Source organism: Schistocerca piceifrons, unplaced genomic scaffold (assembly GCF_021461385.2).
Source record: "Schistocerca piceifrons isolate TAMUIC-IGC-003096 unplaced genomic scaffold, iqSchPice1.1 HiC_scaffold_904, whole genome shotgun sequence".
In the NCBI taxonomy this organism is placed as follows: domain Eukaryota; kingdom Metazoa; phylum Arthropoda; class Insecta; order Orthoptera; family Acrididae; genus Schistocerca; species Schistocerca piceifrons.
Window position 1 is genome coordinate 130,308 of NW_025729173.1, and position 22,021 is coordinate 152,328.

At 36.5% G+C, this 22,021-nt stretch overlaps 1 protein-coding gene across 1 annotated transcript in view; it reads right to left on the reverse strand.

The window, feature by feature from the left end:
* Window positions 1-4,435: 4,435 nt before the first annotated feature.
* The window catches only part of LOC124771271, a 42,118-nt gene continuing 24,532 nt past the window's right edge, over window positions 4,436-22,021 (reverse strand). The window contains exon 4 of the mRNA XM_047249300.1: window positions 4,436-7,393. Coding sequence (XP_047105256.1) covers window positions 7,220-7,393 — 174 coding nt within the window. The 3' untranslated portion in view covers window positions 4,436-7,219. The remainder of the gene's footprint in view (window positions 7,394-22,021) is intronic.

Below are 22,021 nucleotides of genomic sequence, written 5' to 3' on the forward strand. Positions count from 1 at the left end.
AGCACACTGAAGACACAATAAAATTTATATCTGGCACAAGCTGTCAGCATACAGTCACAAGCAGAAAGTTTCACAGATTTTTGTCACTCAGGTTACTGCATGATAGTGACTTATTTAGTTTCATAATAATAATAATAAAAAAAGCCTTTCACACACATGCTGATCGAAACACTGATAACATGTTTGCAACCTCATTATGCAGATGTGAAAACAATGTAGAGCTCCTGGACAATTTTAATGTAAAAGAATTTGTCTTTTAAATGGGATTACACTGCAGATCGACCAGTTCCATCTGCAGATGCACAGGGGCACATTTCTTCTGAAAAGACAAGCAGTCTCAAAAACAGACAAGATTGGCACTGTCCTCAAATTTTTAGAAAGCTATTGCTGTAATTCTTTCACCACCATAGTAGGTTTTTCAAAATTCACATTATCTTTAATGCCAGTGAGCCTTGGGAGATGTATGGTGCTCTTTGTCAAAAGTTGTCCCTTCCACGATGTGATTTTCTTTTTAAATGCATCTACATTCGCCATGAAATCAGAAACAAGCTGTTTCTCAAGTTGCTATGTCTTACTGAGGGGAGTATACAGTCAACTGTAATAAAATGGAAGCTCTGCAACCCATTCTGGATCTTCTAGTTTTCGTTTTTGCTTTCCTTTTTCCTTCAGAAATTCAACAATAGCAAGTCTTCAATCGAAAACTCATTCTAGGCATGTCCTTTGACTTAACTGAAGTACTTTTGCAGTAATATAAACCATATCCATACTCACTGTTCAGTTTCATCAAAAACTGATGCAACTAATGATGTAATAATACATGCAGCTTCAGAAAATTTACTCACACCACCAATTCCATCAAGTGTTCCATGCCTACATATTTAACACAATGCACTTCTTGATGCACAGAACAATGAATCTCATACAAATAGTCTGTTGACTGTTGTCATTCTTAGCTCTTTCCTTGTCAACTAAATCTTTGAAACCTTTCTGCACGGTGATGTAATACCATTTTCTGGCAAATATGTGGTACATCACTTCCTTTTGTTGTCACAGTTTTTCGAACAGATACAGTGGGTAATGGAGACTGGTCCAAAGGCCACCTATCACAATTCAGACATTCTCAATGAAGGATGTCTGCTGATTGAAGAAGACCTTTGAGAAAAATGAAAGAGGAGCACAGAAAACACATATATTAGTATTGTCTCAATCTTGTAACCGAACACAACTTCATAAAATTTATTTCTCAGATTTCATTTTAAGTCTAACCATTAGCTTCTTTAAAATTATCTACCAGCAAACACTTCCAATGGGCCTAGCTGACACACTGTCCGCAACATTAACAATTTGTGCTGTGGTCACTGTGATCACCGATGGGTGCGGGCCTGGTGTGGAACTGTATCTGCTCTGCCTGCAACCAAGATGATGAGCATATACAATTTCCTTGAATCAATGGCAACAGCACTGATAAAAAGCAAACAAGAAATGTTCAATGTGTTTGGCAATTCTTTGGAAACTCCTACCTACCTCCTGCAAGCCCTAATTACAATCTCGCTGAAACTTAGTTGATTTCACAAACTGTCCCAGTTGACACTGTTCTGCCATGTCAAGAACTTTTATTAATTCATTACAGTGTTCAGGACAACAGATAACCCATTCAGCAAGTCAAATACAGTTGATATGGACATAATTGCCAGTATCTGCTAACTGCACGGTCTATTACTTGACTCAGTGCCTTTAATGCAACCTGCAGATATGATGATTCTATTCACATGTATTCAACTCCTCATTCTCCACTTGTGTACATTATGCTTTTAGTGTTGCCTAGTTTAACAAGTGTGTCACAATTTTCACACAAAAAGATTCAAAATTATGAAGTATTTGCATTCAATTTTTCTGAAGCTGTCTTAACAGCTGGAAGGTAATGACAATTTAGGATTTATTTTGGAATACAAAAAAGTAATGAGAATTGGGGCAAAACTAAATTACCTACTCTTATGACAGTATTAATTACACTACAATTCCAGATAGCAATTGGAAAAATGCAATGCTGAGAAATTTCCACATACTGTGAAGTATAGAGCTAATTCGAGTTAGGTAATTTAGAGCACCCCTCAAATTTATTTCATGTGCACTTATTTACTCCTTCTAGTCAATTACAGAAATAAAAAAATATTGCAATTAACATTTATTTTTTAAAAAAACATAACATACAATAACAGTCTGAATATAACAGACAATTTATTTACACAATTTTTTAATACAGGGTATTTGTAAAACTGGCACCCAACTTGCTGTGATGTTTGGAAAGAGGAAGGGGAGGACCTCTTAAATTCTGCATTGATAATATGGCTTTTGAAGTGTGCCATTTGAGGAAATATCCAAGGATTAAGAGACAAATCTTATTCCACCATATGATACTGAACTATTAAAATGCAGAAGAGCCCATACAATCTGGTGGTCAGTTTTTGACTACAACATGTTCAAAGCCTTTTTTGAAAGCGTTACAGGTATTTTTGATATACACCACTACATTCAGCAGTCAATAAAGAAATTACACATATTTGACACTCATTCTCTTCTCCTCTATTGAGAAAATGATAGGCTCCTGCTTCCCAGTAATAAATTTCAATAGCTTTCAATTAAGAACATTTCATAATAAATGCAGACGCTCATTCAAGGATGAACCCACTTTCATGCACTCAACTGCACCAATAAAAAGCTTAATAGAACAGAAATCTCTTTTTCATAAAGAAGCCCTTGCCAAGGGATCCTGACAAGAAGTACACAGACTCTCATTTGGTCCAATGTTACAGTAAAATACATTGCTTATTAAAAGTATGCAGCGACAAATGATATTCACTACTGTGTTTGCCAATATTTACAAAATTAAACAAACCAGAAGCGAAATTTGAAGGTTGTGAGTTTATAGGTTAACAATATTTAATTAGCGGAAAATAGGGAACATTAGAACCATATGTATACAGTTCGCCAACATGATATGAAATAATGACTTACTAAAAGTTCTTCTAAGACTTAAATCAGGTATAAATAATAAACAAATAATTTAAACAAAGGTAGGTGTGTGTGTGTGTGTGTGTGTGTGTGTGTGTGTGTGTGTGTGTGTGTGGAGGGGGGGGGCGCGCGTTTTATCACATGAATTATAAGACAATGAACATTAAATTTAAACTGGTTTTTAAAAAGTTTGTAGTGAGGCCAGAAACAATATAAAAGAGACATATTTATTAGCAAAATATATAATAATACCAAAATACTTTTCTAATCTGGCAATCAATCCCTGATGTTTGAAATGTTAATAAATATTTTTTAAAAACCTGTTTTTTATTATTATTTTAAAAAAGAGGGTATATTTAATTCAGATAGTGACATGTAATGCACCAACTGCTTTGCCTGCATATTTCAATGGTTTCTCCGTATCATCCACACTGACCTTCATATTTGTATTAATATTCTTTTACCAGAGAAACAGTAATACTTGATATTTCTAGCGCACATTTTTGTAACTTCTTCTTGCCATAATTAGGAGCACATATTTAAGTTCGTCATGAACATTTTGATATTGTCAGCTATTCCTATTGGTTCTTCATGCAATGAAGCTGACACATTCCATACGATCTTGGAGAATATACAAATGAATTATGGGTAATGAATTAATGACTGTTTGTCTAAGAGGGAAGATTCTTTACAACATCATGCTAGGTCTTATTTCAGTATGATTTAATTACTGTAAAGTTCAAGAACTGTAGTGGTAAGTAGACTGACTTACATCACCCCTATTTAATCACTCTTGCAGAAAAGTACGTTTTGATAATGATTCATCAGAATCGGAACCAGTACTTTACCTTGCAGAAAACAATCAAATTTTAACTGCCAACTTTCTATTATCAGACAGTGGATAGTACCAGAATTATACCCTATAAGCAGACGATTTTTGCAACAAAATACAAATGAACAAATTAAATAATGATATTCACATAATAATTATTGTTCCTCAACATTTCCACTGCAAATTAAATTTGCTTGGAAGTACTCTTTCGTCTTATTTCTCAAGACTAGGCTACTGTTAAGTTTCTAATACAGATACTCTCTCAAAGTGAACACACAACTGGTCGTTTATGGATTCAGTTCCTTGTGTCTGATCACTGTGTCTCCGACTATATTTGATGGAGTTTTGCAATCAGAGTAAATGTTTTCACATTCATACAATGCAGCACAAGATACATGGGTGAGACACAATAGCTTTTGTACACTTGTGTGTAACTGTTCTACAGCATGGAAACATAAATAATATGTGGCATAATGACCAACATCTGTTATCTGCATGTACATCAGTTGGGGCACCCAGTTGTGCAGGAAACCAATGCTGTAAACCCCCCCCCCCCCCCGCCCCCCCCCCCCCCCACACACACACCTTTTTTCTAGAAAATGTAAAATTGCCAATAACCTACATTCCCATCTTTCAAATATTCACTTCCTATTTATAGCTAATTTAGTGGATAAACCATATCCCATATTACAGCATTCCATTACATACCACAAATGGAACTTAGATTACCTGAATGGGTAAGGCTGTATGTAGTCTTATATGTAATTGTTTTATATATCCATGCTCCATACAGTAAATGTCAATAAGAAGACTCATTACAGGAATTTACTTTCAATTATGTAAATAAGTAAGTCTGGACAGTGTGCCATAAGAAAGGGGAACAAATTTGTTTAGTTCATATCCCTTTCAGTGATTGGTACAGTCAGCAGGTCTCTAGATTCAGCAATTTCATGCCCTACCAGTATAGACGCAACTCTTTCATTCATGTATTCCATTTTGAACAAACTGCTTTGTATCATTTTTACATAACTCAAGTGAAAATAATCTAAGACACACTAAAATTTACACAACCAGTGTATTAATCAATACTTTTGGCAAAGTTAAAATATTATGACCATAAACAACTTCACTTCAGGGCATGGTTGCTTCCACCAATAGACTAGTGAAGCTTTTATGGAGGATTTACCCAATAAAGTCAACATGCTGCAACTTCGTGATTAATTTATGTATAAAAAAATCCTCACGTTGCTGACATTCCCTTAAGCATTCTTACAGTCGCTAAATGTACACACACACACACACACACACACACACACACACACACTCTCTCTCTCTCTCTCTCTCTCTCTCTCTCTCTCTCTCTCTCTCTCTTTCATCTGCTGCATATAGTACACTTGTGAATTACTAACATTGAGCTCAAATACTTCATATACTTCTTTATCACCTGAACACGAAAGATTGAATGTGAAGCTGCTGGGGTGTTTACTGTTCTGCAATGATACAAGAAATGGGGACATTTTTCAATGCTTACCAGAACATTCCATTCTATTTCAGTATCTATTTATAGTTAGCTGGTCCTGTGACATCGAAATCAAGTAGATGTATTTAAGTAACACTGACAATAAACACACTTAAACTTTTCTGTCAGCTGTTATATACAATACTGCGAATGCAATGTGTAGTGTTACAAAAGCCATGTGTTATGCAAGCTTTAATTTCACGAGAATCCAAATGTCACCCACATTCCACAATTCAGGTATCTCAAAGCAAGATGCAGTCATGCTTCCCAGATACAGGCATCCTACACACAACCAGTGCAGGGATATCATTCTAAGTGATTACAGGCACCAGTCACATTTGCAAAATGGACTGGTAGTTGCTCTCACATTAGAGTTAGCATGCTATTCTTCCACTATGGTACCACTTCTGCCAAAGCAGACGCAACATAATATCAAGAAGGTGTATGTCTTTCCTATTTTTAAGGTAAACTAAAGCTACACAATCATTACCATATGTAAAGGACTGCGGAATATCACAGCACAGAATTTAAGAATTTATTTAGTGTCTGATAAATGGTTTTAAGGCAGCTGTTCAGCCAGTTACAGATACAGCACATGTGCTTAAAATTAATAACTTACTATGAAATAAATCACACAAGCTGCATTAGCATTTTTCATCTACAATCAGTCAAGATGTCCCATTAATTAAAAATATGAGTAAAGATGGCAATATATTCTGATAAAATTATAGTGAAGTCAACATACATTAATATGCAACTGCTGCAGATCCTGTTCCTCAAAATACTGATGTGTCAGTAACTCACAGTTTAAATTACTATTTCTGACTAATACTCGTGGCTCACTTTCCATTTAGGCACATTGCAAAGAGGGGAGACACAGTGTCTACAATGAATTTTTTTGTCAAATTCCAACACAGACAATTATTTCAAATATGCTATTAGCCCTCATGTAGCCACCCAGCCATTGCCAGAAAGGCTTGAGTCTCTCAAAATTAAACAGTTGTTTTAAAAACAAAGCAATCAAAACTTAGAATTATTTAGAAAACAAATTTTGCTGTTTACATGACTCACACATATACAATTACAGTAATATGCATCCTGGCTGAATGTACAATTATCACCATAACATATTACTAAGAGCAGGACTGAAGACAACATGAAATCTTTGGTACCATATCAAGACTACTTAGTTCAAAATTACTCTGTCACCAGTCACATGAAAATTGGTTAATTCCTCAATTTGCCATTTTCAGTGTCCCTTCTTTTATTCAATCACATATGATGACTCACAGACTAACAGGAAAATGCATTAGCAAAATAAAAATATGGAGAGGTCTGCCATAATTTGCCCTGTTCATGCAAAGTTTTCAGCCTGGGCAATAAAACTTATGTTCATACCCACATGTACTGGAACTCAGACCTACACAAGTATCACATACTGAAGAAATTACACCATTTCAATTAACACAGAACATACAAAATTATATATCAGAATACAGTTACTTAAAAAAAAAAGTAGGAAAATTAAACAAAGAACTGAAAATGAATGTCACATTGGATATCTATCACATTTCACAGCTCAAAAATATTCCAAAAATTTCCTCCAACAACACACTTGAAAGTTCATATTTTAAAATAGAATACTTTAAGAACTACACTTTTACAATAATTTTTATCACAAGAGTATATTTGGTCACCACTTTTACAAACACCTTGCACATGAAAAATTGTTATGAGATTTGTTCTCGTCTTCAAGCCACACGCTCATATTGATGCACGGGTGAGCGCGAGAGCAAAAACACACACACACACACACACACACACACACATATCTACATATACACAAAACGAGAATTTCAGTTTAGATATTTGCGGCACTTTCGTGAACCACAGGTACATGGTATTTTTACATCCTCAAAAGGAAATTTGTAATCATATGTCAGTTCTTCTCCTTGTGGAATCCTACGAAGTGCAAATATTAAAATATGTTTCTTCCCCAGTATGTCCACCACCCGAGAATAGCAGTTGGGCTGAAACAAAATAAAGATGGAATTGCAACACACAATCTTAATGGCCAATTATCCTTACTACTAACAATAAAGATTGGAAAAAAATATGCACTGATGTAACTAAGTAATACTCCATACATTAATGAACAAGCTCAAAACAATAATTCAGCACAAGGAGCATTTACATACAGGATACAGGCACTGAGACAAAGTTGACGCCACAGCTGCTCTCATTCATGTCCTACTAGAGGCAGATCTGGAGAGCTTGCAGCCTGACAAAAAATGTCAAGCACCCAGAAATGGAGGAGAAAATGACATGAAACTTCACGGGTTCAGATCGATTGTGATGTTACCACAACAATTACAAAATGAAATAAAAATAAAAAAATAAAAAAAAAATGAAATCAAATTTGCATAGAATTTTGCAGTAAGAGCACACTCATCAGTATGATGATGTACCCCCTGTGGCATTTATACATGCACCGATTCAGTTGTGAAAGGTGTCATAAAGCTGTTGTATTCTCTCCTGCAGCAAGCTGGTCCACAGCTGTTGCAACTCATCCTTTATATCCTGGGTACTGCCACTGGGACGAAATTGATGTCCGAGTTTGCCCCATTTATGTTTTATTGGGGGCAGAGGTAACACATGGTGAGGATGCAACATGTCCATGATTTACCCTTCTGTTGTCCAAGTTCACTCAGTCTCTACCAGCCATAACCTGAAATCATATCCGATGGCTCCTCATGTCGCGACACCAAGAGTAACACTGCCATGACTCCAAACTTTGGAAGAATGGGACATCGCTGAACAAAACGTGACACCATTCATCAGTGGTCTACTCTTTCTGGATATGGCACCACTCCAAAGGTAGACATCTGTGTTGTGTTAATGGCAACCCACACATGGGATGGCAATTACCTAGTCTGACTGCTGCTAGTATCTGACCAGTGCTGCAGGGTGACACAGAATGTTGCAGGGAGTCTATTACTTGCAATCAGAAGTAGTTGCAGATGTGAAAGGGTTACAATATGTTTGGTGCACAATACGGTGATCTTCCCTCACAGTGGTCAGACGTGGTCGACCGGAATCTTGACGAGAATATCTGCCTCACATTCCCATGTAGTCCAATATCAAACCACTGTTACGTGCAAATGGTCAACAGGTATGGATATTGCATGACGCAACAAGCTGGCCAAATGGAGACCTACGATGAGGCCCCTTTCAAACTCCGTCAAGGTGCTGCTAACACTGTCTCACCCAAGTCTGCAGCAACTCCCTGTCCTTCACTGACATGGGGACCTTCTGATCTCAGAAATTCAGTTCAGGATGGGACTTTGTAGGTTAGTAGAATGCCCCAAAGGTGTCCACTCACAGAAGTCTTGAAGCGCACTATCCAGAAAAAAGGCTCTAATGTTTTAAGCGTAGCTCATATGCAACTCATATATGGTTGTAAGTAGTATTCCAGCATACAAGCTAAACAGCTTAGTCAGTGGGGTGCTAGAATGTCATATAGCCGATCCGTGTTCAATCCTACCTGCAAGCTCAATTTTATTTTGTTTTTTTAATCGTTTAAAAAATTATAACAACTTTTAAATAAAGTTAATGACCTAAGGTATTATCAATTAAATCATCAATACTTTCACTTTGTTTATGAAATGGCTGCCACAGGCTATTTAAATTTTGAATTACACTTGTCAATACTTTCTTTTTACAAAGTTAAATAATTTCAAATGCGTTTTTAATGGAGGTAAATTAAAGTGTCAATTACTATCATTACAACGTTATTACAAAATTAGGCGATATTATAAGCTGTGGAAAGGTTATAAATATTCGCTGTAAATTCGAGGAACTGGTGTCTTTGTAGAAAAGTGCAGTTGCCCTATTGTACATACAAACAAGCAGATGGTCAGGAAGTGTTATGGCCTGCACAGAACTAATTGCGCAATGGGCCTTACCTGCTACAGTGCCAGTTCTTTCCTGAGTTTCACAGACACTGCAGGATTATGTACTGTGAAATATTATCAGAATTTTTACAATATTGTGAATTAAAAATGTCTGTCAATGAAGACACGGCAAAAGTATCAGAAGCTGCAGATTCATTATACAGTGAAGTGTTGAAGATGATGTTAAAAGATGTGGTTATTTATTATAAAAGCTTGCGTGCTTCAAATAATTTGATTGCACTGGAATCTTGAACGACAATTTCTCATGAATCCCTGTTGATAGGTGAAGAAATTTACAGACCTACTATGGAAATATTGTCTGAAAAAATGCTTGCTACTGCTGATAAACTTGCTCACGAAAATGAAAATTGTGAAGGTGAACCATTTGAAAAGTATGAATACCACATCTTATTGGATGAATATCAACCAGAAGAAAAGAAGGCAAGAGAAGTAGACTGTCTTTCTTTGGAGCATGAAATTAACATTGTTCTTATTGCAAAGGCTCACCACAGGTGGTAACTAAAAAAAAGGATGCAGCTGGTTAAGAAAGAAGGAACATTTATCCCAATGGGAATAAGAAACAAAAAAAGGAGGCTATCAATTTGATAAGTATGAAGCAATCAGTTCTCGGATGTATCATAATTTTGTTGAAGCCCACGAGAATTACTGGCAAGTGTTTATACAAAATTTACAACAGTGCGCTTTAGCAGCAGCACTACAGTTTACAGATTTTGAATTTAAAACTTCTGACAAGTGGGTCCATAGATTCAAAAATAAGTACGATTTGTCAGCAAAGAGAGAGAAGATTTGTTTCAAGGAAAAAAAGCGATGATCGAAGACATCTTACTTGCTGCAGACACTTTTTGAAACCAGATGTTAAGATTGATACCAAATTTCCAAAAAGGTTTTATTATCAAAACTGACCAGGCATGTATTTATTGCAGCATATTTAAAAATTCATTTTGATCTCTATTTTTACAATTCTCTGATAAAATACTTCGATTTTGGTTGTTTTTTCTATGCAGGATGTCAGTATCAGTCGGTGTACAACAGGACTCGGGCTGTCAAAGAAAGCGAAATTATTTTCATCAAATGACACGACATTAATTAAGTGGCACATACATACACTGTTCTATATGCTCTCACTCTATCTGAAAACATTCTACCTCAACTGTGTGTGTATTCACAAGAGGCAACCAGTAACACTGGTCCAAAAAATTATAAAAATGTTGTAATATGTCTTCCAAATCTGGCAATCTAACAACAGAACCGTACACTGACTTTCTCACCCAGTGTTTGAATTCTTATGTGGGTCAAGAACGGTTTCTGTTAGCTATTCACTTTTAGGGTGAACAAGCAAAGCCTGAATTATACAACATAGTCTTTCAGAATGATGAGAAATCACCAACATGTACAATTAAAGTGGTTCCTCTGATATGTACTGCACTTGTTCAACCACTGATGTCTATTTTCATAGACAAGAAAAAAATCTGATAAAGCGTATACAAAATTGTGCTTATCATATAGAAAATAAGAGACACACAAACTCTCGTGAAGACTGTATAAAAATTTAATCAACAGTCCAGCATCAGCTCTCACTGCCAATTTTTAAGGAAATGATCTGATATGCCTGGTTTGCTTCCAGGCTTTCTGATGAAAGAGAAGTTCTTAGGAATGTAATTGAAGTATGTTTTTCCGCAGATCTTTTATTTTAAAAGAACATTGTTCCTGTAAACAATCATCCTTCATAATTGTGCAAGATGGCAAAGACCTTATGTTTTCAATGTTTTTACGACAATTATCATTCTGGTACTTGCACATAAAATATGAAATTGACAAATGAACACATTATTGTAAAAAATTTTATATAATTGAAATTCTGCCAAGAATTTTGTGACAGTGGTAATTAATTTACCTCCACTGAAACACATCTGAAATTATTCAATTTTTTACAAAGAAAATATTGATGAGTGTAATTCCCTTTTTGAGTAGCCGTCACAGCCATTTCATAAACAAACTAAAATTATTTATGATCTAACTAATAATACTTTAGGTCATTAACTTTATTTAAAAGTTGCTATAATTTGTAAGATAATTCTGAAAACAAAATAAAATTGGGCCTGCAACTAGAATCGAACCCAGATCGGCCGCATGACATTCTATCACGCTACTGACTGAGCTATTTCACCTGTATGCTGGAATGCTACTTCTGACCGTATATTAGGTGTGTATGAGCTATGCTTAAAACTTTACAGCCCTTTTTCTCGGAATTTTCTGGATAGTGCACTTTAAAGACTTCAATGAGTCGACGCCCTTGAGGTATACTACTAACCTGCGAAGTGTCATCCCGAATTGAATTTCCAAGACCGGAATGTCTCCTTACGATACCATTCAATATCTGCTACTCTTCAGACCCTTTATTTTCTCTACCATTCCTGGTAAAACACTGAACACTAATCCACTCTGATGGTCACTCTACCTGCCTTAGAGAATTGCAACTCAAATCATTTACACATACCCTAATGGGGTGCAACTGTATGTTGACATCCGACAATGTCGTCTGTGTGCTTCACTTTTTTTCGTTAGGCGCTATATATCAGACACTATGTTGCACACAAAATTATCTTGTTATTGTTATGTCAAAGGATGCAAGAAGCTGCAGAATGTGTCTCAAGTGACTTATACTCTAAACAAAAATCATATGAATGGCACAAGATTACATCACTGATGATTTAAAAAGCAAACACCCAGTTGCAAACATAACCTATGTACAAGGGCATGCTGAAAAGTAATGCCTAGTTTTTTTTTATAAATAAAACTAACGTTATTAACATTCTACATCTTTATTCTCCATGTCTACATATATGCAACCCCCTGCTGCAAGAGGACTCCGAATTGTAGCGTGTAACAACTATGACCATGCATGGGAAACAATGTGCTGTAATTGAGTTTTAATTCGAAGTGTTCATTCACACATGGAGAACCCTCTCCTTCAGCATGACAATGCCAGACCACACACACGAGTGCTGCAACATCTGTAACAATCCGACGCCTTGAGTTCACTGTCATAGATCATCCTCCATACAGCCCCAACTTGGCCCCATTCAATTTTCATCTGTTTTCATCTTGAAGACTTCACTTTAACAGTGATGAAACTGTGCAATCAGAGGTGAGATTGTGGCTCCAGCAACAATGTCAAACATTCTACAGTGTCAAAATCAACAAACTCGTGTCTCACTGGGGAAAATGTGTTCATCACCACGGTGAGTACGTTGAGAAATAAGTATGTTGACATGAAGAATAAAGATTTAGAATGTTAAATAACATTTGTTTTAATTAACAAGCTTTACGAGTTTTCACATAAAAAATGCAGAAGCATTACTTGTCAGCATGCCCTCATTCATTTCATTTCCTGCCAACAGCCGCAGATAAGCAAGCATACAGAAAATATGGAAGCCTAAGTATCCAAAGGTTCACTATGGTGCATGTGAATGCTGATAGTGAACCACTATGGTTACTGTGGGGCAGTTCACTAGTATTTGTTAAGTGTCCAGACACCTATTAGAGGACATTAGTTTAAGGTGTGATCACACTTCACCTTTGTGTCGGCTTGAATTCTGCTGGGGAAGCTTTCAATGGGATGTCCGAATGACTGTGGAGGGAACCAAAAAAGGTAGTGATGTTTGACAAGGATTGATGGAGGATGTTGAAAACGATCAAAGAAGGGTAGCTCGTTTATCACTAAATAGGGGGGAGAGTGTTGTGGATATGATTAAGTGAGCTCGGGTGGCAGTCATTAAAACAAAGGCTATATTATTGTATGTGTAGTCTTCTGTTGGACGTATCTGACAGAACAGACACCTTGATAGTAATGATAACCTCAGTGTGGTTGCACACCATGTCTGAACTCCTACAGGAATCAGTTAAAGGGGCATGCAATGAGGACAATAGATGGTAGATTGTGTGTGTGTGTGTGTGTGTGTGTGTGTGTGTGTGTGTGTGTGTGTGTGTGTGTGTGAAAAGTTAAGAATTTGGGCTGCAGGGGAAGTGTGTCCAGATAGCTGAAGCGGTCAAGGTGATTACTAGCATAAAGCGAGAATTCTGGGTTCGAGTCCCACTCCGGCACAAATTTTCTCTTGTTGCCACTGAATTTAATTCTATGCCCAATTGCGGCTGAGACCTGTATCTCTCTTATACAAAGTACATAATTTTATATACGACCACTGTATCAAAAATGTTATCTGTTCTACTGAATTGATAAATGAAAACCAAATATTGTTACCGGCTATAAGGCTCATAGAGATTGTCTGAGTTACGTGTAGCGAACTCTTTCACGGACAGGGGTGAAGATGTACAAGGTGCCCATCACACTTCAAATGTGAGTAATTTTTATTATTCAAAATTTACAGAGGCCACCATTCTTGTCTGATACCTTTCAGCTGATGTGACAGCAATCAACCAGTTCAAGTCAGTTCAGGGTGAATCATCACCACCACCAAAGCCGCCTTGCCAATCAAATCACATTGCAGGAAGACCCGACCTGCGAGGTAGAGGGCTCTCAGAGCTGTAACTAAAAAAACTCTCTCTTCCATTTCGGCCCACCATCTAGAGAAGATGCTGAATGGCTTATTTCCTTTAGCTTTGAATTTTGCGTTTACCTCCAAGATGAGTCTGGAGCAATTAAGAGTTATCTTTTCCTGTTCCCCTGGTAATCCTCGCCACATAATTCCCATCGGTAAATAAACCAATACGGATTCTTTTTCCAGACCTGAGTGCCGTATATTAATTACAAGCCCACAGCGATACTGAATACAACCCTTGGGGGGAGGGGAGGAGGGGGGGGGGGGGAGGTTGGGATACAACAGTTATCAAACAGTTTATGAAATTTAACAATGGATATTGACAACTGTGGAAGTCTGAATTTTCTTACTATTGCACTGGCATTCTTATTACTTCCGAAATACGTTAGACATTAATTATCTCATCGTCCATGAACATGCACAAACAGGCACTTCTTCCATTCCACTAGCATGACAGGAATCTATATCTTAATATTTTGAGACTATGGTCTTGTTCAACTAAAAAGAAATACAATTTGTATTTTACTTAATTGCTTATTTTTATTAAGATGTATCCTCACTAGTCTGGAATTTGTATGAGGGCATCCTGAAAAGCAATGCCTTCGCTCTGCATTTTTTATGTGAAAACTCTTGAAGCTTTGTACATAAAACAAATGTTATTAACATTCTACATCTTTATTCTTCATGTCTACATGTTTGCAACCCTCTGCCGCTAGAGGGCTCCAAATTGTAGCATGTAACATAACTATGTCTGTGCACAAGAAACACCATGCTACGAGGGTTGCCCAGTAAATAATGCCCCATATTTTTTTTCTCCAGAAGTATTTATTCCACAACAATCAAATTTACATATGTGAAAGACTGATGTTTTGTCTACTTGCTTTATTTTTCCACATACTCTCCTTCAAGTTCGACAGCCTTTTTCCAGCGAGACACAAGAGCGTGTATTCCCTGCCGGTAAAAATCTGTACTCTGCCTACGGTGCCAGGTTGTCACTTCGTGAATCACTTCTTTGTCATCGGCAAAACGTCTTCCACGAATGAAATTCTTCATTGGCCCAAACAAGTGAAAGTCTGAAGGAGCCAAATCGGGGCTGTAGGGTGGATGGGGTAACACTATCCAACCCAGTTTCGCGATGTGTTCACAAGTCCTCAAACTTGTGTGAGGACGAGCGTTATCATGCTGAATCAAAACATCCTGTGGGTTAACATGACGCCCAAGGCGCCGGAAGCGCTGCTTAAGTTTGTCTAATGTTTTGACATAAGCCTCTGAATTAATGGTACTGCCTTTTGGCATCACATCAATGAGAATTACGCCCTCGCAATCCCAAAACACAGTCATCATGACTTTTCCGGCTGAAGGAACTGTTTTGAATTTTTTCTTCTGTGGAGAATAAGCATGACGCCATTCCATCGATTGTCTTTTTGTTTCGGGCTCAAAATGATGCACCCAAGTTTCATCACCTGTCACAATCCGTGACAAAAAGGCCTCCCCGTCAACGTGAAAGCGTCGCAACAAATCGAAAGAAATGTCTTTTCTTTGGGATTTGTGATCGACAGTAAGACACCGAGGAACCCATCTTGCACACACTTTTGAGTATCCAAGCTGATTGATAATCACATCCACACTTCCTTTGCTTACTGACAACTCCAGTGCCAATTGTTGAGTCGTAATGCGTCGATCCCGTCGAATGAGAACATCAGCCCGCTGCAACATGTCAGGCGTGACAGCCGTGGGAGGCCTTCCCGACCGCGGCAAATCTCGGAGCTCCGCAGCACCGCCCTCTGATGCTTTCACCCTCTGTGCCCAGCGACCAACAGTACTCCTATCGACTGCAGATGTTCCGTAGACTTTGCACAAGCGTTTATGAATATTGCCCACGGTTTCTTCCTCTGCTACGAGAAATTCAATCACTGCACGTTGTTTATGACGGATGTCACCTGCAGACGCCATTTTAGAACATTCCTACACCACCGCTCTCTGTCGGAGGAAATTGAAACTTTGCGTACACACGCGGGAAACTTCAAATAACTCGCACCTAAAGTGTCACATTTCTAATATTTTTTATTTCGGAGAAAAAAAATATGGGGCATTATTTACTGGGCAACCCTCGTATAATCAAGTTTCGGATTGGGAGAGTTTATTTACACATGGAGCATCCCCTCCTTCAGCAAGATAATGCCAGACCACACACCCAAGTGCTGTGATATCTGCAATAATCCGAAGTCTTGGGTTCACTGTCATCATCATAATCCTCCACACAGTCCTGACTTGGCCCCCATCCAATTGTAATCTGTTTCCAAAACTTAAAGGACATCTTTAAGGGCTTCACTTTGATGGTGATAAAGTGGTGCAAGCAAAGGTGAGGTTGTGGCTCCCTAATTAAAGTCAAACATTCTACAGTGATGATATTAAGAAACTTGGTCTCTCGTTGGGAAAAATGTGTTCATCAGCAGGGTGACTATGCTGAACAATAAATACATAGCATGAAGAATAAAGATGTAGAATGTTAATGACATTTGTTTTATTTAAAAACTTCAAGGGCTCTCACATAAAAAATTTTGAGGCATTACTTTTCAGCACGCTCTCGTAGTATGTACATTTATGCTCACTTGTAGCACCAAGTAACTCTGGCAATTTTAGCCAAATGTATGTTTTGTTACTAACAGTATGTAACAAAACTACATTTGCATATCTTTTAGAGGATGTGAGGAAAATAATGAAAACAATGTATGAGAAACAACAGAAAAGTATAACAGTATGAAGAAATGAGAAGAGCTATTCATTCTGGGTAGACACCACAATTCATCAGGAAATATGGCAGATCACACACTAAAAACAGAAAGAAAATTATAGAAGCATCCCACCTTTTCTTATATGTTTTCACAGTGTATGAAACAGGTAAGAAAACAGATAGTTAATGAAGAGAATAATGACTTTGTGCATGTAATGCCAATTGAAGTGTGAAAATCTAATGAAGGTACGAAGAAAACCACATAGTTGGATTGTGGAAAGACAGGCAACGAAATTGATCATGCCCTTTCATAGGAAATGTGCTGACATTCAAATGATTCAAGTGATTTGGGGATGCCACATGAGCAGGGGTAGCAAACCAGCAGCCCGCAGGTCAAATGTGGCCTAAATTTTTGGTCCGTGGAGCTGTTTCCTGTGAAAGAAAAATTTACTTCTATTTCACGTGATACCTCCAAAAAAGTTCAGAGCAGTACGGACTGCACAACTGGATACGTTTCTTGCACAGTGCAGGTGAAACAAGTGCCAGAAGTAGTCAATACATTCCATATTTAATTTTACTGCTAACTCGCAATACTACTGGCCATAAAGATAGCCCTTCATGTGTATACTTGGTGCATATTTGATCGCAATAGACCTACCATCACTTCACGTACATAAAGCCAGCTTTCATATTTTTATAGATAATTTGCAATGCTCGCCTTTAATTTTAGTATGCTAGCATTTATTTTATGCTTTCAATTATGGTGAGCAGGTACACCAATCGACATTAGCAATGGTTTCTGCCTCAGTACCTTCTTTTTATTCTAGTAGTATAAAATAAATAAATAATTGTAAAATCCATTTTTATTGATGACTTTTGAGGATTCCGCCTTACGAAGGTAGAAAAGGGACCATCTAGCGCAACTTCAGCCACTTGCCTTTCTCTCTTACTTACAGCAACTAATAATAATGTTATCGACTTGAAATGTATAATAGCTTTAAGAAACAATCATAAAAAAGAAATTGAAATGGGGGTCGAAATTTTAAAGTAAGACTGCTAAGTTTAGTGAAGCATATGTAACTTTTTATATTTACAATACATGATGTTCAGAACTAAAATATCAATTGCCTCCTACAGCAGTTGAATATTACTCTCAAAAATCTCAAGAGAGAAGACTATGAAGTTTCCCAAGTGCGGATGATACTCAAATGAAAGACCGATAACTCGACAAGCAGTGTGGCTCTGTGGTAGAATGACAGCCTTCCATGTGGAGGGCCAGGATTAGCGTATGTACATAGTTGATTTATATTTTCAAACATAGTTGCATGCTCTACAACCACTTCTGTGAAGCGTGAAATACATAAAGATTGGGAAAAAATGAAAAAGAGTAGTGCTCGAGAGGTAATTGTGCATTGCTGGTCTGAGCCTAGTTGCAGTAATTACTACTTTAGTTTTTTCCGTTCAGTTCGAATAACTACGTCATATAAATATATGTTAATTAGCACATATTTAATTTTCATTTTTATGAAAAATACATGTCTTTTTATTTATAATTACAAATCAAACACAAAAATCCAGTTTTCATTGTAGATATAAATCCCCAATCACCAATCCTTTATAAATAAATTTGTTTCAAAAAAAGAAAAACGTTTCAAATTAATTTTTTTCCATTGTTATGTACCCTACACTTCATATAAATGCCTGTGGAACACAAATCTATCTTTAAGTATTTAACACAACTGGGAATCGAAGGCCACCCATGTGGCAGTTGGGCATCCTACTACAGAGCCACAAAGCCCATCAAAACTGTCCACTTGCTTTATAGTGATAAACAACTTCAGGTAACTTTAAAGAAGATTTTGTAGGAATTTCTGAGAGTTTCATCGAACTACTTTAGGTAATTGATATTTGATTCTGAATGTCAGGTACCATACACATAAAAAAATTACCAAACTCTGATTCCTGTGTTGTCTCTTTGTCAGTTTCAGACTTACGGTAAAAAAATGTCTGTTTCAGTTCAAGAAGTAAACTTCATATGATGTCAACTAATAAACAAATAGGACCTAAGAAAAGGAAAATTGCAGAGAGTTGAGAACTTTTCAAGACAAGTGTACTGCTAACTATTTTTTTGAGGAATATAAAACAAAACCCATACGTCTGACATGTAATGAATGTGTCTCAGTTCCAAAAGAATATAATATCCAATGGCATTATGAGACTAAACATGCAGTTACATTTGGTAAGACAATTTTGACAAGACCAGGTAAATGACTTAAACAAGAAACTTTCTACTCAACAGCAGATACTTACAAGGGTGAATTCAGAGTCAACTTGCTATGTAAAAGTGAGTTATGCAGTAGCTCTAATACTGGAAAAGAAATCAAAGCCATATTCAGAAGGCAAAATGGTTAAGGAATACTCGCTGAAATTGTGTCTCCAGGAAAGAAAAAGTATTTATAAGAAATACGCCTGCCTCGTCAAACTATTACTGATGCTAGAAGTGTGGACGACATTGGAAGACAAAACTGAGATAATTTAAAAAATGGTGCATCTGAGTTTATACCTTATTCTCTAGCTTTTGATGAATGCACAGATATGGCAGATACTGCCCAAGTGGTGATTTATGTCAGAGGTGTTGATGCCTGTTTTAATAAAACAGAAGAATTAGCAGAATTGTATCCACTTGAGGATACGATGAAGCAAAGAGAATTGTTGGAAGCAGTTATATCGACATTAGGTAACTTTTTGTTAAAACTTAAGAACCTATTGGGGCTAAAAATACATGGTGCTCAGATGCAGAGCATGATAACATTTCATATTATACAGAAGTAAGATGGCTAACCAGTGCAAAAATGTAGAAATGAGTGTTGGATTTGAAGCAAGAAATACAATCCTCTTTGAAAGCAAGTCAATGAGGCTCCTAGAGTTCGAAGATAAAGAATGGCTTTCCGACTTGCGTTCTTGTTCGATATAACTAGCCACCTAAATGATGTTAATGCTCAACACCAAGGTAAGATCAACCGAATAATGTCCTGGATGATTTTATTTTCACATTCAAAATGAAACTTGGGTTTCGGGAACAACAATTACAAACAAAAATCTTCACCCATTTTCCTACACTGTCAAAGCAATCGTATGTCAAACAGCCGGCAGTGGTTAAATATGCTTCTTTGATATCTGATTTAAAACATGAATTCAAACACTGATTTCAAAATTTTACGAAACATCGTCTGCTATTTTTCTATACTTTCTATGCCATTCTCCATAGAAATGAGTTCACAGAGGCTTTTGCAAATGCTCGAAATGCGATATGATGTGATGCACGGTTAAAAGAGAAATTTTATCAAGTTGCTTTGGAAGAGTTCTATAAAACATATTTGGACAATTAGAAATAGTCAGCATTTTACAAACATGCTTTAAAAATAATTTGATTATTTGGAAACGCTTATGAGTGTTAATAGCTTTTTAGTTGGATGAATTACACCAAATCACAAATGAGAACACGAATTACTGATGTTCATCTGAAAAATTGCTTGCATGTAGCAATCAACACTGGCTTGCTCAGTTTAGTCAGTCAAAGCCAGACATCCCACTAACAATTTATTTCATTAAATTTTATAATAAATGTTCTTTCCTCAGATTTGTTTTATTTTCTTTAAAAAGTAAATTAATATTTCTTAGTTGTTTTGGTTCATACAACAAAAACTGGTAATGCAGCCTGCGAGGAAATTCCCTTTCAAAAATTTGGCACATCTGCCAAAAATGGTGGCCGCCCCGGCTGTATGAGGATTTCCCCCAAATACGAGTCCAGTGTCTAACTCTTGCACCGTCTCACTCAGAGCAGAAGACGTAATTTGGACCGTTATAAGAATGAAGTGGCTGGAAAGACATGTAGTTAAAGGAATGCGTGATAGATGGATGAGGAAGTTCTTTTCTGGATTCAGAGAGATAAGAAACGACTGGAAGATTACCTGATAAAATATGCAGCAGTAACATGGTTGCACATTCATGAAGTCTTTAACACATGGAAAAGTCCAGGAAAGACGCTTTTTAAAGCAGCAGATGTATGTCAATGTGAAGCATAATATTGTGTCTGTATGTTTCCTGCACAAACTGAAACACTATCTTACCATTTTTGTTTGTCAGTGCTATGCCAAGAAAATTTATTTTGAATACTTTTTTGTGTATGCTGTTTTACATCCTCAAAAAACTGTATGAAATGTAGTATACATTTATATATCATAAAGGAGCACCAGAGCTCAGGTTTTTTTTACTGGTTTTGAGTACTGACTCACTCTCAAAGAGTACCTAGATACACTCAAGCTATTGTTAGCTCATACATCTATGTACATATGGTTGTATTGCAAGTTCTTACTTAGGTAATAAGATCTTAAATATTATTTTTCAAATATGATCTTTTATTTTGTGATACTTGTGCATAGTTGTTACATTAACCATTCGTGTGTCAAAAATATAGTTTGCTATTAAATTTACATCTTTAATAAAAATCAATTTATATTGTATGTAAAATACAGGATTGTCTTTTGTTCTGAATTATTTGTCACCAATAAGAATTTTGTCTAAGTTCTTAATATATTTATTATTTCTGAATTCTGTTTGTTTGTTTTAGGTGTTATTTGGAATTTTTGCCAAGATGCTCATGTAGCTTTCTTTTTCTGCTCTATGAAGACTGGAACACTCTGCAGTAGACGTAAGCACTATGTCTACTGCAGAGTGTAGTTTTTCTCGTAGATGTATACTAAAAGTGGAGATGTTGTTTATGATTTTGGTTATATGTTCTTTGTATGTTGTAAATTTTCATCCTGTTTATCCCATTTGGAATACATCACAGTCACTGCACTTAATTTTACATACTTTTGAGTGGTCTTTGCATAATTTTGATTGGTCATGTTTTTGAGTTTTGTCCGTTATCTTCATTCCTTGTTTATTCTCTGCGCAGATGCTAATTTCAACATAAGTAGTACAGAAGGTTTTACTTATTTTTTGAGAAATATTTCCCATACATGGAGGCATCACAATTTTTTCTTTCTTTTTTCTTTCTACTTTTGCTACAGTAATTTCTTCATTTTTGTTGCACATTTGGCCCTGGTTTTCTTTCTGTACATGGAGTATATTAGAATCATAGCTGTTGTGCTGTTTTATGTGCTGGTGGGTCACATGATGAATTATAGTCATTTGTTGGTGGTTTACAACATGTTGCAAATTTATGGTCACCATTATCGTTAGCTATTTTTATATCTAAGAAGTTTGTGTTCTTGCCTGTTTCATATCCAATGGTAAATTTGATGCTGTTATGCATTTTATTAATTTGTTGGTGAAATTAGTTAAATTTTGTCATGATTTCCAAGAAATAGAATGAGTGTATCATCA